We start from the raw sequence: 18804 nt of genomic DNA on the forward strand, positions 1-18804 counted from the left end.
TGAGATGTTCTTTCAGCCTTCTCTGCTACGACTCCCTGGGGACTTCAGAGTGTCTTATTCGCACCTCTGGAAGGTCAAAGTGGAACAATGACTGTCGTCAGTGAGGGGTTCCTTAATCAGGATGACCTCAGCATCACAGCAGGCCCCCCAGGAACCTGGAGAGTGAGGGATGGGATGGGGGGTGGAAACCTGTCAGGAGTAGGAGAGAGGTGTGTGTGTGTGTGTGTGTGTGGGGGGGGGGGGGGGGGGGGGGGGGGGGGTATACTGGCAGCAGTGGTGAGACTCACCTCCACGAAGTGTGAAGAGAAGCCAGCCTGAGACATCTGGAGGCCGAAGGCTGTCCCGTTCTTACTGGTCCCTGTAGAGGAAGACCAGGTGAGTTCAGCAGGAGGAATTATTTTCTTTGAGAACAGGAAAAGGAAATGAGTTGGGTCTAGTTTGTGGTTTACAGATGGCTGTTTTACAGCGTTATATGGAATACCTTCCAAACTGAAGATCCTATCCCCAAGCGCGTCCACAATGTCCTTCAAGGCAGACTCATCAGTCACCTTGAAGAAGTGCTTGTCATCGGGGTCACTAGCGATATACTTGATTTCATTCAGGAATGCCTCTGGGTTGATTCCACGCCGGTTGTAGTAGCCAAGCACCTGGTGACAACCAGACAGAGACATCAATCACCAGACTTTGTTGTAGAGTGCCCTACTATAGAGCCATCTCACTTATGAACTGTGACTCAGCAATCCTTTTGCCCACACAAACCAATAGGGAAACTGGCACACTTTAGATAGACTTAGAAGTTTAACCAGAGAAGGGTGGTTCCAACTTCCAATCCTTTGGTGGACTGTGTCCCTGCTGCCTGCTGTCACAAATTCCAGCTGCCAGCAACCAAATGAACTCAGCACCTCCCTTCTCTTCTTAGATGCCCATGGCCTGGTTTGACTGGGCCCCTCACCTCATCATCTATGGGCTGAATAAGCTCAGGAGAACCCCATGCCAAAGCGAGCTTAACCAAAGTGTTCTGTGGGCTTGGAAAGATCATTCACACCTTCAACCACTTGGCTGGCTGTGTATGTACATTTTGAGAGGGCACTAAACCGTTTAGGCTCTGTCTAATAACCTGACAACACCGCTCTGTCTAATACCCTGACAACACCGCTCTGTCTAATACCCTGACAACACCACTCTGTCTAATACCCTGACAACACCGCTCTGTCTAATACCCTGACAACACCGCTCTGTCTAATACCCTGACAACACCGCTCTGTCTAATACCCTGACAACACCGCTCTGTCTAATACCCTGACAACACCGCTCTGTCTAATACCCTGACAACACCGCTCTGTCTAATACCCTGACAACACCGCTCTGTCTAATACCCTGACAACACCGCTCTGTCTAATACCCTGACAACACCGCTCTGTCTAATACCCTGACAACACCGCTCTGTCTAATACCCTGACAACACCACTCTGTCTAATACCCTGACAACACCGCTCTGTCTAATAGCCTGACAACACCGCTCTGTCTAATACCCTGACAACACCGCTCTGTCTAATACCCCGACAACACCGCTCTGTCTAATACCCTGACAACACCGCTCTGTCTAATACCCTGACAACACCGCTCTGTCTAATACCCTGACAACACCGCTCTGTCTAATACCCTGACAACACCACTCTGTCTAATACCCTGACAACACCGCTCTGTCTAATACCCTGACAACACCGCTCTGTCTAATACCCTGACAACACCGCTCTGTCTAATACCCTGACAACACCGCTCTGTCTAATACCCTGACAACACCGCTCTGTCTAATACCCTGACAACACCGCTCTGTCTAATACCCTGACAACACCGCTCTGTCTAATACCCTGACAACACCGCTCTGTCTAATACCCTGACAACACCGCTCTGTCTAATACCCTGACAACACCGCTCTGTCGGGTGCACAAAATACATTTAGAAATCCATGTTATTCAATTATTGCACCCACACTGTTCGCGCGCGTCAACCAATGTCTGCTTTGCCAAGGGCTAAAATAAAACTCCTTTCTATTTCTGACGCAGATCGGGCTGTAAGTCCTGCCTCTCCCATCTCCTCATTGGTTTATAGAAGACAGAGAGGATGACTCACAGTGATGGTGTAGCAGGAGAGAGGACAGGAAGGAGGCAGAGACGGTGACTCACAGTGATGATGTAGCAGGAGAGAGGAAGGAGACAGAGAGGAAGGAGACAGAGAGGATGACTCACAGTGATGGTGTAGCAGGAGAGAGGAAGGAGACAGAGAGGATGACTCACAGTGATGGTGTAGCAGGAGAGAGGAAGGAGACAGAGAGGATGACTCACAGTGATGGTGTAGCAGGAGAGAGGAAGGAGACAGAGACGGTGACTCACAGTGATGATGTAGCAGGAGATAGGAAGGAGACAGAGAGGAAGGAGACAGAGAGGATGACTCACAGTGAAGATGTAGCAGGAGATAGGAAGGAGACAGAGAGGAAGGAGACAGAGAGGATGACTCACAGTGAAGATGTAGCAGGAGAGAGGAAGGAGACAGAGAGGATGACTCACAGTGATGGTGTAGCAGGAGAGAGGAAGGAGACAGAGAGGATGACTCACAGTGATGGTGTAGCAGGAGAGAGGAAGGAGACAGAGAGGATGACTCACAGTGATGATGTAGCAGGAGAGAGGAAGGAGACAGAGAGGATGACTCACAGTGATGATGTAGCAGGAGAGAGGAAGGAGACAGAGAGGATGACTCACAGTGATGATGTAGCAGGAGAGAGGAAGGAGACAGAGAGGATGACTCACAGTGATGGTGTAGCAGGAGAGAGGAAGGAGACAGAGACGGTGACTCACAGTGATGATGTAGCAGGAGATAGGAAGGAGACAGAGAGGAAGGAGACAGAGAGGATGACTCACAGTGAAGATGTAGCAGGAGATAGGAAGGAGACAGAGAGGAAGGAGACAGAGAGGATGACTCACAGTGAAGATGTAGCAGGAGATAGGAAGGAGACAGAGAGGAAGGAGACAGAGAGGATGACTCACAGTGAAGATGTAGCAGGAGAGAGGAAGGAGACAGAGAGGATGACTCACAGTGATGATGTAGCAGGAGAGAGGAAGGAGACAGAGAGGATGACTCACAGTGATGATGTAGCAGGAGAGAGGAAGGAGACAGAGAGGATGACTCACAGTGATGATGTAGCAGGAGAGAGGAAGGAGACAGAGAGGATGACTCACAGTGATGATGTAGCAGGAGAGAGGAAGGAGACAGAGAGGATGACTCACAGTGATGATGTAGCAGGAGAGAGGAAGGAGACAGAGACGGTGACTCACAGCGATGGCATAGCGGGTGATGCCATCCTTCTCGCTGTCCTCGATGGCCTGTTGAAGGTCAGGGCTGTCATGTGACTCCCCGTCAGTGATCACGATCATCACCTTCTTGGCGCCTCGTCGGGCTCCTCGTTTGAATGCTTCTGAGCTGTGGCATGTGATTTATTCAACTCGTATTTGAAAGGTTCAAAGTTTACAGCCAAAAAGTGGGATTTGAGTAATAACCCAGAATAAGGTAACAAATACAGTATTTTATCGTCTTCTATTACTATTACCTAGTGTCATTTACAATAATTTCCTGTATGTCATTATAGTTGTACTTGTTGTGAGAAACAACAGACAGCTTCCAATACTATACTGATTCATTATTAGGGATATTGCTGATATTAGGGATATTGCTGTAGTTTCATATCAGTTAGGGAGGTTTACCGAGCAACGTTGATGCCGAGTGCCGTGTTGGTTTCCTCTCCGCCTCTCTGATGGATGTTGCTTGCTCTCTTCACCACCTCCTCCACCGACTTGTAGTCATTCAGATGGAACTCGTGCACCACCTTCTCCCCATACTGCACCACTCCAACCTGAACCATATCACGCACATACATTATGACAGGTCTGGAGGGACAAATCACGTTTTTTCATTCTACTAATCATCAACATGGACTCAGACAACATCGTCCTTTGACACTCCAGACCTCGAGTTGAATCATGAAAACTGGGGCATAACAGGCAATTCAACCAGGTTAGCCAGAGCGACACATTTCCCACAACTCACCTGTATCTGGCCTGGTCCAATGTAGAACTTCTGTAGAATGTTGATAAGAAAGGCTTGCACCTCCGTCCAGGGGTAGATGGAGTTGGAACCATCCAGAACGATCACTATATCCATGTAGGTCTCACATCCTAGCAGAGGAAGACGCACAGTAATGTCTGAACTGCACCATCAATGCAACCTTTATGGTTGAGCAATGGCAAACAGTCTAATGCATCAATAATAATCAATAATGACTTGTACTTATGGAAGAAGATCCATAAAACATTGCCAAACAGGAAAGGGGCGTGCTCTGTATTTACTCTGGAAGGCTGGAGCTATGGTTTTGGAGAATTTGAAGCTGGCGTTGACTCGAGAGCATATCCCAGTGCTGTAGTATGAGCTGCCACACTCATAGGACCACAGGGGTCCACAGACCTATACAACACACAAGAAAACACATTCAGCACAGCCTTACTGAGACATGTATCGTGGGCCTACGTTGGATGAAAAGGTCATGAGAAAAACTAAATGTGGTTCTTCACCACAGGAGGTTGGTGACACCTTAATTGGGGAGGATGGGCCCGTGGTAATGGCTGGAGCGGAATAGGTGGAATGGTATCACATACATCACACCCAAGGTTTAATGCCATTTCATTTGCGCCGTTCCAGCCATTACTATGAGCCGTTCCCCTCTCAGCAGCCTCCGTTGTTCTTCACATACCCCTGAAATTGACCACCAAGTTAGTCTCTGTGGAAACCACACATAATGACACTATACTTTTGATAGCCTGGGTGTTCATCACTAACCACAAAGCTGTTGTCTTTGGGGTTGGTTGTCAGCGTCATCCCCAGCCTCATCTTGTCTTTTCGCTCGGCGACATTGGTCAGAGAAATCCTTCCTTGAGGAACAAGAAAAGACAGAGTCAAAGAAATAACAATGTTTAAAAATCTAATCAAATTTATTTGTCACATACACATGGTTAGCAGATGTTAATGCGAGTGTAGCGAAATGCTTGTGCTTCTAGTTCCGACAATGCAGTAATAACCAACAAGTAATCTAGCTAACAATTCCAAAACTACTACCTTATAGACACAAGTGTAAAGGGATAAAGAATATGTACATAAAGATATATGAATGAGTGATGGTACAGAGCGGCATAGGCAAGATACAGTAGATGATATCGAGTACAGTATATACATATGAGATGAGTATGTAAACAAAGTGGCATAGTTAAAGTGGCTAGTGATACATGTATTACATAAAGATACAGTAGATGATATAGAGTGCAGTATATACGTATGAGATGAGTATGTAAACAAAGTGGCATAGTTAAAGTGGCTAGTGATACATGTATTACATAAAGATACAGTAGATGGTATTGAGTGCAGTTTATACATAGTTTGAAGTTTCTACAGATCTGGAAGACTTTTGCGTATATTTTTCACTTCTGTTATGAACCTGCGGGGAAGTCGCTTCACAAGCTTCTGCAAACCCACTGACTACACACGGCAGTTAAGAAGAGGATACCAAGTCTCCCAACTAAAGGACGAGACACCTGTGCTTTGAGGCAGTGTGCAGAGCATGTTACTACAGTGGGCTAAATCAGGGTCACACACAGCGTTTCTTGGTAGTCTTAAACAAATCTAGTCTGAAACAAAAGTAGACACTTCACACATGGTTATTGGCTTAAAAGAAGACACCTGTACCGTGTCAGATATAGAGTTGAAATGTCTTTGCATCCCAATATGACACTTTATAGACATCACAGAAGACTGAAATATAATAAAACAGCAGATTTTCAGCAGGTTTTTTGATTTTTTAAAAATTAATTATGAAATTATGAGAAATATGAACAACATTCCACCCGTGAGGCCATTAGAAGGGCGATTTGATCATTTGACTGCAGGAAAGGAGCTTCCGGGAACTAGGTTTGTTACACTTGTCAAGCCAGGAGCAGCAGTGTCTACACCATACAATATCTGCCAGCTAGTTCACACATCTCGCTGTGTCTCTCTGTACAACACAGAGCAGATAGGTCTCATCTAAGGAGACATGTGGACGTGTGGCGTGATGCCTAGGAGGATGTGGACGTGTGGCGTGATGCCTAGGAGGATGTGGACCAGTGGCGTGATGCCTAGGAGGATGTGGCGTGATGCCTAGGAGGATGTGGACGTGTGGCGTGATGCCTAGGAGGATGTGGACGTGTGGCGTGATGCTTAGGAGGATGTGGACGTGTGGCGTGATGCCTAGGAGGATGTGGACGTGTGGCGTGATGCCTAGGAGGATGTGGACGTGTGGCGTGATGCCTAGGAGGATGTGGACGTGTGGCGTGATGCCTAGGAGGATGTGGACGTGTGGCGTGATGCCTAGGAGGACGTGAACGTGTGGCGTGATGCCTAGGAGGATGTGGACGTGTGGCGTGATGCCTAGGAGGATGTGGACGTGTGGCGTGATGCCTAGGAGGATGTGGACGTGTGGCGTGATGCCTAGGAGGACATGAACGTGTGGCGTGATGCCTAGGAGGATGTGGACGTGTGGCGTGATGCCTAGGAGGATGTGGACGTGTGGCGTGATGCCTAGGAGGATGTGGACGTGTGGCGTGATGCCTAGGAGGATGTGGACGTGTGGCGTGATGCCTAGGAGGATGTGGACGTGTGGCGTGATGCCTAGGAGGATGTGGACGTGTGGCGTGATGCCTAGGAGGATGTGGACGTGTGGCGGGATGCCTAGGAGGATATAGATGTGGAAATGTACATAAACTGTTAAAGGTGGAATGAACAGCATGGTTCCCAGATTCCACTCACACACAACCTATGAACACACATATAAGATGTATACACACACACTCTAATGGCTACAGCACACACACACATCAGTCTCATGAGGCACAGTAGGCACATGTCAAGTCTGTGAGAGTTGATAGGTCTACTGTACCTAGGTTGAGTTTGGAGCAGCTGCCATTGGACCGTTTTCCCAATGGGCATTTGTACACATCCCCTGTCTGGTGGTGACCATTGGTTTCATATGGAGCTCCCACCAACAACCTGTGAAACATAAAACAAGACAGTTGAAATCCCCCCAAAATGAATTGCATATTACAATTGTTTTGTATTAATAGTATTTGTTGTGACATTGTAAAAATATTGTGATAACATTGAAGGCACTTCTCCTAATGACGTTTCATCTGATAAGAAATAATGGTGTGAAAGAGACGGCATTTAAACTCTGCTACACCGATTTATCTGACTGGAATGTCTTTGCTAACTTAACAAACACACACCCAGTGAGTATCAGAGCAGGTATTTGAAACACTCGTGAACTTCCTTGTTTGTGACTGGCTGTGTTCCTGTGGGAGCATGTTGACTTCTCCCCTGACCCCAGACTGACACGCACATAAACACACTGGCCTATAAACACTGTATCCACTCCACATTGACCCTGGGAAGATTCTCTCTCCCTGTCTCTCTGTCTCTCTCGCTCTCTCTCTCACCCTGTTAACTACTCCTCTGAACGCAGACTCTCGTCCTCTCTCTTTCTCTCTCTTTTGCTCTCTCAGATTCTCTGTCTCTCTCTCTCACTCTCTCTCTCTCACACACACACACACACACACACACACACACACACACACACACACACACACACACACACACACACACACACACACACACACACACACACACACATAGAGATAACAATATATAGAGATCGCAAAAGGTAGATAGAGAAAGAAAGGAGAGCGGGAAATTGTGATATCGGCGAGCATGCTGACCGAATCAATTGAAATACCCAATGAGGAGGCATTTCACCATGAAACAATACAGGACGGGTCACCATGAGTTCTCCTTGGCTGAAACACAAGCAGGCTCAGAGTTCTTTGGTCATGACGTAGAGCTCAGGGGGAGACAGTTTGTCACTCGACTTTGGGGTTGTACATCAGTGTCAGGTCACGATGCTCTTGTAAATGTTGTAGATGTCAGTGAAGGCTTTCGATGACTTAATGTGGTGGAGCATTTAAAACACTCTGTGTTTACATCAGGCTGGACAGATAAAAGTCTCCTGAAGTATCTGAGATAGAAGAGCTCTTTGTATTCTTGGGTAGGAACCAGAGACTTTTGCCAAGACGTTTATGTGACAGGATGAAAACACAAAACACAGATAGGTTTTCTTGATTATCTCTTGACCTTTCACCTTGTAACACAATGTCTTGGTACATGAAGTTCTTCCAGGTGATGACAAACTTCACCTGATACTTCTCATACATAAACACAGATCTCCTCAAAGTTTAGCATATGATATCTTTAGATCAGACACCAACACATGATTACCATCATGCAATATATTGATATATATTTTTTTACAAGAGCTTCTGTTAGTAACCTAAGCTGTCAACACAAGAAACATATGTAGCCTAAGACAAATCAAATCAAAATCAAATGAAATTGTACTTGCTACATGCGCCGAATTCAACTGTTGGTTGTAGACCTTACAGTGAAATGCTTATTTACAACCAACAACCAACAATGCAGTTTAAAAAAAAATACCTATAAAAAAAGTAACCAATGAAAGTAACAAATAATTAAAGAGCTTCAGTAAAATAAAACTAGCGAGGCTATAAACAGGGGGTACCGGTACAGAGTCAATGTGTGGGGGCACCGCTTAGTCGAGGTAATTGAGGTAATATGTACATGTTGGTAGAGTTATTAAAGTGACTATGCATAGATAATAACAGAGAGTAGGGGGGGGGGGGGGGGGGGGGGGGCAATGCAAATAGTCTGGGCAGCCATTTGATTAGATGTTCAGAGGGTAGAAGCTGTTTAGAAGCCTCTTGGACCTAGACTTGGCGGTGGTAACAGAGAGAGCAATCTATGACTAGGGTGGCTGTAGTCTTTGACAATTTTTAGGGCCTTCCTCTGACGTACTGGGCTGTACGCACTACCCTCTGTAGTGCCTTGCAGTCGGAGGCAGAGCCGTTGCCATAACCGTCAGGATGCTCTCGATGTTGCAATTGTAGAAACTTTTGAGGATCTGAGGACCCATGTCAAATCTTTTCAGACTCCTGACGGGGAATAGGTTTTGTCGTGCACTCTTCACGACTGTCTTGGTGTGCTTGGACCATGTTAGGACGCCAAGGAACTTGAAGCTCTCAACCTGCTCCACTGCAGCCCCGTCGATGAGAATGGGGATGTGCTCGGTCCTCCTTTTTCTGTAGTCCACACTAATCTCCTTTGTCTTGATCACGTTGAGGGAGAGGTTTTTGTCCTTGCACCACACGGTCAGGTCTCTGAACTCTTCCCTAAAGGCTGTCTCAACGTTCTCGGTGATCAGGCACTGTTGTGTCTGCAAACTTAATGATGGTGTTGGAGTTGTGCCTGAACGTGCCTGACCGTGCAGTCATGAGTGAACAGGGAGGACAGGAAGGAACTGAGCACACACCCTTGAGGGGCCCCCGTGTTGAGGATCAGCCTGGCAGATGTGTTGTTGCCTACCCTTAACACCTGGGCTACTCAGGATAGTGGCATGCACAGGAGCAATTCACTCATCAGGTCAGAGGTGTCCCAAAGGGAAGGGACCACATTTACATTTAACATTTACATGTCAGTCATTTAGCAGGCGCTCTTATCCAATTAGGGTTAAGTGCCTTGCTCAAGGGCACACCGGTAGATTTGACCCGCTAGGCTACTTGCAAACACTTGACACCCCTTAATAGCAAAACCAGACCTCCATCAATTTACTGCCTGGAGTTATGGGTCAACCACACGAACCTCTGTAGTTTTAAAACATGTCTCCATCACATTGTTCCTATGAGGTAACATTTTAGTGGTGTGGTATATTTACGTATGGTATAATGGTTACCTAAACAAAACATGACACTTGGCATGAACATCCTTGGTCATCTAAAACTACTATGATAGGTTTCTTGAGATTATGACATCATACAATATTCAAGTAGTAAACTGGTGTTATGTTCCCCAGTTTCTGTCATGGGTTTGTATGTGTTTGAATGTGTATATTTCAGGAAATGGCTTCCTGAAGTCCAAAGCAGCTGATTGGTCGGCCCCATTTCAGATTGGTACTCTGACCCCGCCCTGTCGTCAGGAGATACAGCTGTCTGCCATTACCAACTCCTTCTGCAGCTTGAAAAGCCAGTGTTCCTTTGTCAGGAAGCAGGAGCTTCTTGGATGTCCTGTGTTGGATGTTGTGCAGAGACAGTTTAGTGGGAAGTATTTTTGTAGCTGCTACTTCTGAGGTATGTGTGTGCCAATAGGACTGTGTTTTTGATTATTGAACTTGTTCACTTTAAGTTTGTATTATTCTGTTTCTTTTGTTCCCAGGGGGGAGGGGAAGGCACCTTGGGAGTGCTTAGGCAAGAGGCCTGCGGTCATACATATACCGTGTTAAGAAAATAAATTCCCAGTAAACTGTAATACTCTCTTTCACTCCACGGGGAGTTGAGTGTAGCAGGGTGTTGCGTTCCCTCCAAGAGGCCTGCGTAACACTGATATCATAAGTGCAGGTCATGTCAACAGAAACAGAAGCGTTGTATGTCACTGAATGTTTGAATAAGGTACCTTACTGACTTTTCTGATAGCTACTTTATTGTGTATACTGAACAAAAAATATAAACTGAACTTTTGGTCCCGTGTTACATGAGCTGAAAATAATTATCCAAGAAATGTTCCATACGCGCAAACTTTATTTCTCAAATTTCGTGCGCAAATATGTTTACATCCCTTTTAGTGAGCGTTTTTCCTTTGCCAAAATGTGTTATATGAAGAAGTTAAACTGCACGATAATTTCATAAGTGCACCTTGTTCTGGGGACAATTAAAGGCCACTCTAAAATGTGCAGTTTTGTCACACAACACAATGCTACCGATGTCTCAAGATTTGAGGGAGCATGCAATTGGAATGTTGACTGCAGGAATGTCCACCAGAGCTGTTACAAGTGAATTGAATGTTAATTTCTCTACAATAAGCCACCTCCAGCGTCATTTTAGAGAATTTATCAGTACGTCCAAACGGCCTCACAACCGCAGACCACGTGTAACCATGCCAGCCCAGGACCTCCACATCCTGCTTCTTCACCTGTGGGATCATCTGTGACTGGACAGCTGATGAAAATGAGTATATCTTTAATAAAGCCATTTTATTTATTGTGGGGGAAAAAAACTTGTTTTGATTGGCTGGGCCTGGCTCCCCAATGGGTGGGCCTATACCCTCCCTGCCCTACCCATGGCGCCACTCCTACCCAGTCCTGTGAAATCCATAGATTAGTGACTCATGAATTTATTTTAATTGACTGATTTCCGTATATGATCTGTAACTCAGTCAAATTGTTGCATGTTGAATTTATATTTTTGTTCAGTATACTTTCTCTGACTGAGGTATGTGGTTGTCCCACCTAGCTGTCATATAATGAATGCACTAACTGTAAGATGCTCTAGATAAGTCATTTAGCAGACTCTCTTAATGTAGGAAAATGTTTGTAGGAAATGTTGAGAAATATAACTCAAATCTGAAAGATTGCTCAGCTTCCTTCAAAAACGATCACATTTCCCAAGTGTATTTATTCGTATTGAAAAGAGAGAGAGATATAAATATACAAATATGTGCAACAATTCAGATCCTGGCCAAGGAGTGAAGCTGTTAACTGGGCTGCACATGCAGTGTATGGCAGCCAGGCTGAGACACAAACTAGTGGCGAGGGGACTGCGTCTGGGATCAACTGTCCAAGTCTCACAGACTCTGGAAATGATTTACCTCGAGCTCCAGCAGTGCTCATATTTTCATAGCTATTAATATCATGATTATTGCTGAGATTACTGCTGTCCTCTGGCACGGTGTGATACTGTAGACTGGGAAAGTTCAGGCTGGGACACAGCTACCTTCAGAGAAATGGGACCCATTGTTTCCCTTTGACTTGAAGGACTCCTTTAACTCCCAGTCAGTTTCATGAAGAGCTGTTAAAACAATCATGGCTGAACATCCATTAAGGTCAGCCATGTAGCATCATTGAGGATAAGGTAATGCTGGTATAAACAAAATAACCTGACCCTAAATGGACACCAGGACGTACTCTCTCGCAGTTACTGAGGAGAGCAGGATTTGCGGTTTGTGGACGCGACATACCAGAGGCGAAGACATTAATGCGCTAATATCTTTCAGGTTTAGAGGAGGAAGGAGAGACGTTTATGCTACGAAACCGTGCCTCTGCCCTTAACACGAGACTGCGTGCAACTTCAATGACATTGCTCTCTCATCACATTCCATGTGTGTATGTAGACAGGATCTGAACGGCTTTGGCCCAAATTTGCCAATCCCAAAAGTATTCAGCAACTTGCACTCTATGTTTCATAAGAGCTCTGTCAAGTCATTACATAACCTAACAACTCTGCGGTAAAATTAGCATCTTTCAACCAAGATGTCCAGACCAACTTTAAGCAAAGAGGACATAAGATACATAGGTTTCCCAGAACCAGATTAAGCATAGTCCTGGACCTAACAGCTCGCTCAACGTAGAATATTGCAGAAGGTCCATAGCGTTCACACAATGCAGGTGTCAAACTATACAGTATACTCGTGTTTGTCAAGTGTTTAGCCTTGTCCTTCAGCTTCAACAGTGTCAGGTTCAACTTTCAATGAAAGCTGAAGGTTCAGATAACAGGCAACAGTATTTCAACTGAACCGCTGAGGATTGGCTGTGGATTGGTTGAGGAACGGCTGAGGATTGGCTGTGGATTGGCTGAGGAACGGCTGAGGATTGGCTGTGGATTGGTTGAGGAACGGCTGAGGATTGGCTGTGGATTGGTTGAGGAACGGCTGAGGAGCACCTGAGGAAAAGCTGAAGAACTTCTTAGACTCCCTGCATCTCCAAGTGTTGTGTGACCCGTGACCACGCCAAGGTGAAATGTCAAGTCTCAGCTGGAGCGACCCTGTTTCCATGGCAGGAAAACAAACAGAAAGAAGTGAGAGTGGGAGGTATGGAGGTGTAGAGGAGAAACTGGTGCGTGTGCCCATTTATCCCCGCAGCGCTCTCACATGGGGCTCGTCTTCAAACAGTCCTGGACGGACACGTGGGACAAACAGGCATTCTTGAAATGGCGACCTTTCCCCAAGTTAACAGTGTATTTTAACTAGATACTGAATTATGGCGAGTCATTATAAGCTTTCAGCTACGTTGTTTTCCAAATCATGTGATTTGCCACATGATAGTTTCCCCTCAAGGACTTTCAATTTGGGGCAGCATTCAAAGGAATTTAAATTGTAACAATTACTGACATTGCCCATAAGCCTCTGTGCCAAATACCATAGCTCTTGTCGACTTTTTCCAGTCTTACAAAGAGCTGTCTGATTTTCTTGAAAGCTCAGCTTGGTATTTGGATAGGAACAACATCACAGTTTCACTCAGAGATTGCCTTCCTGAGGACTAACAGTAGAAAATAGCACTACCTGATCTCTACAGTATGTGCCAGTAGACTGGCTTGAGCAAGTACTCATCTTGGGACAATGCAATAAAGTGTCTATGGAACAATGGGTTTTCTGTGAAGTTTCTGTGGAAAGAAAGCATGGCCTCTTACAGTGTCTTGGGAATCTTCATAGCGCATCTGCTGACTTCACTTTTTTCTTCAGTCTATAGTTTCTTGAGAAAGTGATTTAACACGGAGGATATTTTGCCATATCGACTCTTTCTCACCAAGTCCAAGCAGTTGCTTATCATCAACAGATAGTTTGTTGATAGTGTGACCATCTGTGGAGCATCTATATGGGACTATCCACATAAAGTGGGACCGTCTCTTTCCACAAGTCTTTTAACCTTACAGTGAACGGACACTAAAGTGTTGAGGCATCCTTCAAACGTCAATTGACAGGTGTTGTCCTTGTTTGCCAAACAGACAGACAGACAGACACACAGACAGACAGACATAGACAGCCAGCCTGCCAGCCAGCCAGACACATAAACAGACACACAGACAATGTACACAGTGACACCTATAAGAACAGTGAAAGTCTCACGTCTTAGGTCACCCACGGTGCCACAGCGTTCCACAAAAGTGTCATGACATTGGTGAACACACGCGGTTCTCCAACGGGTAGCCGTCTGCTACATCAAAGACACATGTCAACATTGAAAAAAACTCAACTTCAGTACCCCTTTTCAAACCGTCACTACCCGCTGAATTCCTGGCATCACAGACTCATTCATCACTCCTTGAAAAAAGGCCAAGACTGCGACCCGTGACATTTGCACAATGCGAGCTGTGTTAACCGGGGGTCTGCTTCCCACATCACAGGCATGCTGCTGCGTTCAGGTTTCAGCTGATTGATATCTGGGGCAGTGGTCTGGGTACTGGGGGTCTTGGACTAAACACAGGCCAGCTTACCCACTGCCTAGTGACCAGAGAGTGGATTCCCGAGTGGCACGCATCGCTGATAAGTCTACCCAACACTATGTATCTAGTGGACGTCTACCCAACACTATCCATCTAGTGAACGTTTACCCAACACTATCCATCTAGTGGATGTCTACCCAACACTATCTATCTAGTGGACGTTACTGAAAGCCAAGGGGGATTGCCAACCACCATGAGGAAGAAGGAGAAGAAGAAGAAAAACAATTGGACACAATGTTACAATCCTTTAAAGATATGACTGTATTAAATCATCAAGCACTGTATGTTGCAACTGTTGCATTTTTATTTTTTATTTTTTATTTTACCTTTATTTTACTAGGCAAGTCAGTTAAGAACAAATTCTTATTTTCAATGACGGCCTAGGAACAGTGGGTTAACTGCCTGTTCAGGGGCAGAACGACAGATTTGTACCTTGTCAGCTCGGGAATTTGAACTTGCAACCTTTCGGTTACTAGTCCAATGCTCTAACCGCTAGGCTACCCTGCCGCCCCATTGAGGCCAGTGTCTCACATAAGGTAACAGCTGTGTCTCTAACGGTGTGTAGTTCTGTAGGACAATCATTGTAGAAGTTTGTAGACATCCAGTGTTAGCAAGTCATATTTGTGTCTCATGGGCTAGCAAATAAAAAGATCAGTGACAGCAAATGTTTCCTCAAGATACATGTGAAATTATTCAAATCAAATCTAAGCAATGCTGCCAACATTTTATTGATTAACTGTGCTGGCAACAGTTGTGAGGTTCAATTCTGGTCCGTCACCCTGGCTGACACTCTAAGATGACGTGAAAGCAGTCTTCAGGGTACTGAAGACTGAACAGATGTAAGAATTCTGTCTTACGCCTCACGATGAAGCAGAGGGAAGCTCACACACTCCCTTCATATCCTTGGACTCCTTTGCTTCACAAACCACAGCTGACTAGCTAGTGTTGCCAACTTCCCTCCAACCATCACCATTAAAACACTCCCCCGCTATGCTCCTGAAATCAGTAACTGACAGGGTCGGCTGTCGGCCGGCCCGGGAGCTGCTACTGGGCCCTAAGGGCTCAGACGCACCAATAGAGTTTGCTGGCCGAGAGTTCTTAGCACCTCTGCAGGTAATTTGTGAACAGAGTGCCCACAAATTTTACATGTAAAATCCCGTGAAAAATCTAGGAGTTTAGATGTCTACAGTGGGTGGTACCTAAAACAGCATGTTGAATGATCGGCAGACAAACGTTAGACACATTTGGTGCAATGTGTGTGAGCCTTAAGAGAGTCTCTATAGTAGGGAAGTGGGTCATAGTGGTTAGAGTTTGTTATTACAGTGTTATCCAGCCTTTATTAATGTGTTATTACAGTGTTATCCAGCCATTATTAATGTGTTATTACAGTGTTATCCAGCCTTTATTAATGTGTTATTACAGTGTTATCCAGCCATTATTAATGTGTTATTACAGTGTTATCCAGCCATTATTAATGTGTTATTACAGTGTTATCCAGCCATTATTAATGTGTTATTACAGTGTTAACCAGCCATTATTAATGTGTTATTACAGTGTTATTCAGCCTTTATTAATGTGTTATTACAGTGTTATCCAGCCTTTATTAATGCGTTGTTACAGTGTTATCCAGCCTTTATCAATGTGTTATTACAGTGTTATCCAGCCATTATTAATGTGTTATTACAGTGTTATCCAGCCATTATTAATGTGTTATTACAGTGTTATCCAGCCTTTATTAATGTGTTATTACAGTGTTATCCAGCCATTATTAATGTGTTATTACAGTGTTATCCAGCCATTATTAATGTGTTATTACAGTGTTATCCAGCCATTATTAATGTGTTATTACAGTGTTATCCAGCCATTATTAATGTGTTATTACAGTGTTATCCAGCCATTATTAATGTGTTATTACAGTGTTATCCAGCCATTATTAATGTGTTATTACAGTGTTATCCAGCCTTTATTAATGTGTTATTACAGTGTTATCCAGACATTATTAATGTGTAACTAATGTGTAGTTAAAGATGATGATACAAAAATAAAAAATAAAAAACGTCTGTTTTTTTTAATTGTTTTTTCTAAACCAGATCTATTGTGTTATATTCTCCTACATTCAATTCACATGTACACAAACTTCAGAGTGTTTTCTTTCAAATGGTACCAAGAATATGCATATCCTTGGTTCTGTGCCTGAGCTAGGCTGTTAGATTTGGGTATGTCTTCAGGCAGAAATTGCACAAAGTAGGGGGGGAGCTGTAATGTGGAACAATCGCTGACGTTTTAGCATAACCCCCTAGCGAAGGCTAAACCATGTCTTTTCTAGATAATCCCAACAAAGGTTTCCTCAGTTTAACAAAAAGCATTTTTGAATATAGTTTCACAGCTTGTAAAATTGTTTTGGAATATAAAATGCTGTAAACCCTGGAAGGACTTCCATGAATCCCATTCCAAACTGTATTACGCCTGTAGCCATTTTGTTTATAAAGAACACAGCCAATGTTGCTGTGCCTCATTCCATTATGTCTGTGTTTATTTGTCTCAGCAGACAGTTACCTCAGACGTGTGGGTCCTCTCTTGACATCCATATTCCTCACATGTCAACTTCATCAGACCTTTTTCTATGGGACAAGTAGGCATGGTAGGCTGAGCAGCGTTCCAAGCCATAAATACACTGGATTTGTTTCTGTGGGTTTTGTGCCTGACAGTGTCCCTAACATAAGGCTAGGTTAGCATGTCGTTCAGGTCGACTAAGAATGTGTACTTTATATTGTGATGCCCCCCCCCCCCAAAAGATCATACATGAATGTCAGCCATCAAGTGTTTAAGATATATCAGTAAAAATACAGAAATACAGCTGGTGTAAAAAACATACCTGGGTAGAAACAAAACTCTTTCCAACAACCCAGTCTAAACAAAACTCTTTCCAACAACCCAGTCTAAACAAAACTCTTTCCAACAACCCAGTCTAAACAAAACTCTTTCCAACAACCCAGTCTAAACAAAACTCTTTCCAACAACCCAGTCTAAACAAAACTCTTTCCAACAACCCAGTCTAAACAAAACTCTTTCCAACAACCCAGTCTAAACAAAACTCTTTCCAACAACACAGTCTAAACAAAACTCTTTCCAACAACCCAGTCTAAACAAAGCTCTTTCCAACAACCCAGTCTAAACAAAGCTCTTTCCAACAACCCAGTCTAAACAAAACTCTTTCCAACGACCCAGTCTAAACAAAACTCTTTCCAACAACCCAGTCTAAACAAAACTCTTTCCAACAACCCAGTCTAAACAAAACTCTTTCCAACAACCCAGTCTAAACAAAACTCTTTCCAACAACCCAGTCTAAACAAAACTCTTTCCAACAACCCAGTCTAAACAAAACTCTTTCCAACAACCCAGTCTAAACAAAACTCTTTCCAATAAACCCATTCTAATAGATATAACGTAACTTTCCATAATAATGGAAGATAAGAACATATCATTTTCTATTGAATGTTCTACTTATTTTTGGTACATTTTATATCCATAAAAGTAAATGCATAAAAACACAGCCTTTGCATATTGTTTTTCAAAAATAATTTATAAATTACTTAGATACATTGAAGGGTCAAAAAGGGTCAAAAAGACTCCTGAAATTGATTATTGAATTAGAACTATTACAAGACCCAAAAGCTTAATTTATGACTTATTTAAAGCCAATATATATATATTTTTTGTTTTGTTTATTTAGCCATGTTGTACATCTTGTGTGTTCTGTTTCCCACTGACTCTATGTATTTGCACATTGGTAATACAATTATGACATACAAGAGCACATACCTGGTTTCCCAAGTCTAAATTGAATGAACGAATGTGGATAAATGTGTGTGTGTGTGTGTGTGTGTGTGTGTGTGTGTGTGTGTGTGTGCGCGCGCACAGCAGCACACACAGCTGGTCCTGGGCATCGCTCCAGTGTAGCCCTGGCCAGCAGACGTACAAAGTATGCCAGCGATGAATCCCCATCACCGCAGTGCCAGTTGGCCTAATAACAGTGTTTATAACCAGTCAGGGTCTGCTATGAGGTAATATGATGAATGTGAAAAGTCCGGCTCAGGAGCTCAATTTGTGTTGCAAGGCACAAATCATGACAGTCAAATCCACACTACAGGAGAAATGGCTCGCTATCTTTCCTGGCAGTGAAACGGATACATCTCCCTGTCTGGCTCCAGAGTCCCGAGACAGACAGTAACAATGCTGTGTGTGTCAGCACTTGGAGACGTTGAACAGTAAAACTACTTCATCTTTTACCTGACTTTAACCATCGCTGTCTGCAACGTGAGGAGGTTGTTAC

The 18804-nt window shown here is 44.2% G+C and overlaps 1 protein-coding gene across 1 annotated transcript in view; it reads right to left on the reverse strand.

Annotated features, from left to right (window-relative positions):
- Positions 1-18804, reverse strand: part of LOC110526751 (integrin alpha-11-like) — an 87225-nt gene that overhangs the window by 42322 nt on the left and 26099 nt on the right. The window contains exons 3-10 of the mRNA XM_036981392.1: positions 7016-7125; positions 4888-4979; positions 4401-4515; positions 4102-4229; positions 3759-3907; positions 3333-3477; positions 482-647; positions 288-358 (exon numbers count right to left, since the gene is read on the reverse strand). Of these exons, the coding sequence (XP_036837287.1) occupies positions 288-358; positions 482-647; positions 3333-3477; positions 3759-3907; positions 4102-4229; positions 4401-4515; positions 4888-4979; positions 7016-7125 (976 nt within the window). The remainder of the gene's footprint in view (positions 1-287; positions 359-481; positions 648-3332; positions 3478-3758; positions 3908-4101; positions 4230-4400; positions 4516-4887; positions 4980-7015; positions 7126-18804) is intronic.

The sequence above is a fragment of the Oncorhynchus mykiss genome, chromosome 6, assembly GCF_013265735.2.
Source record: "Oncorhynchus mykiss isolate Arlee chromosome 6, USDA_OmykA_1.1, whole genome shotgun sequence".
NCBI lineage: Eukaryota > Metazoa > Chordata > Actinopteri > Salmoniformes > Salmonidae > Oncorhynchus > Oncorhynchus mykiss.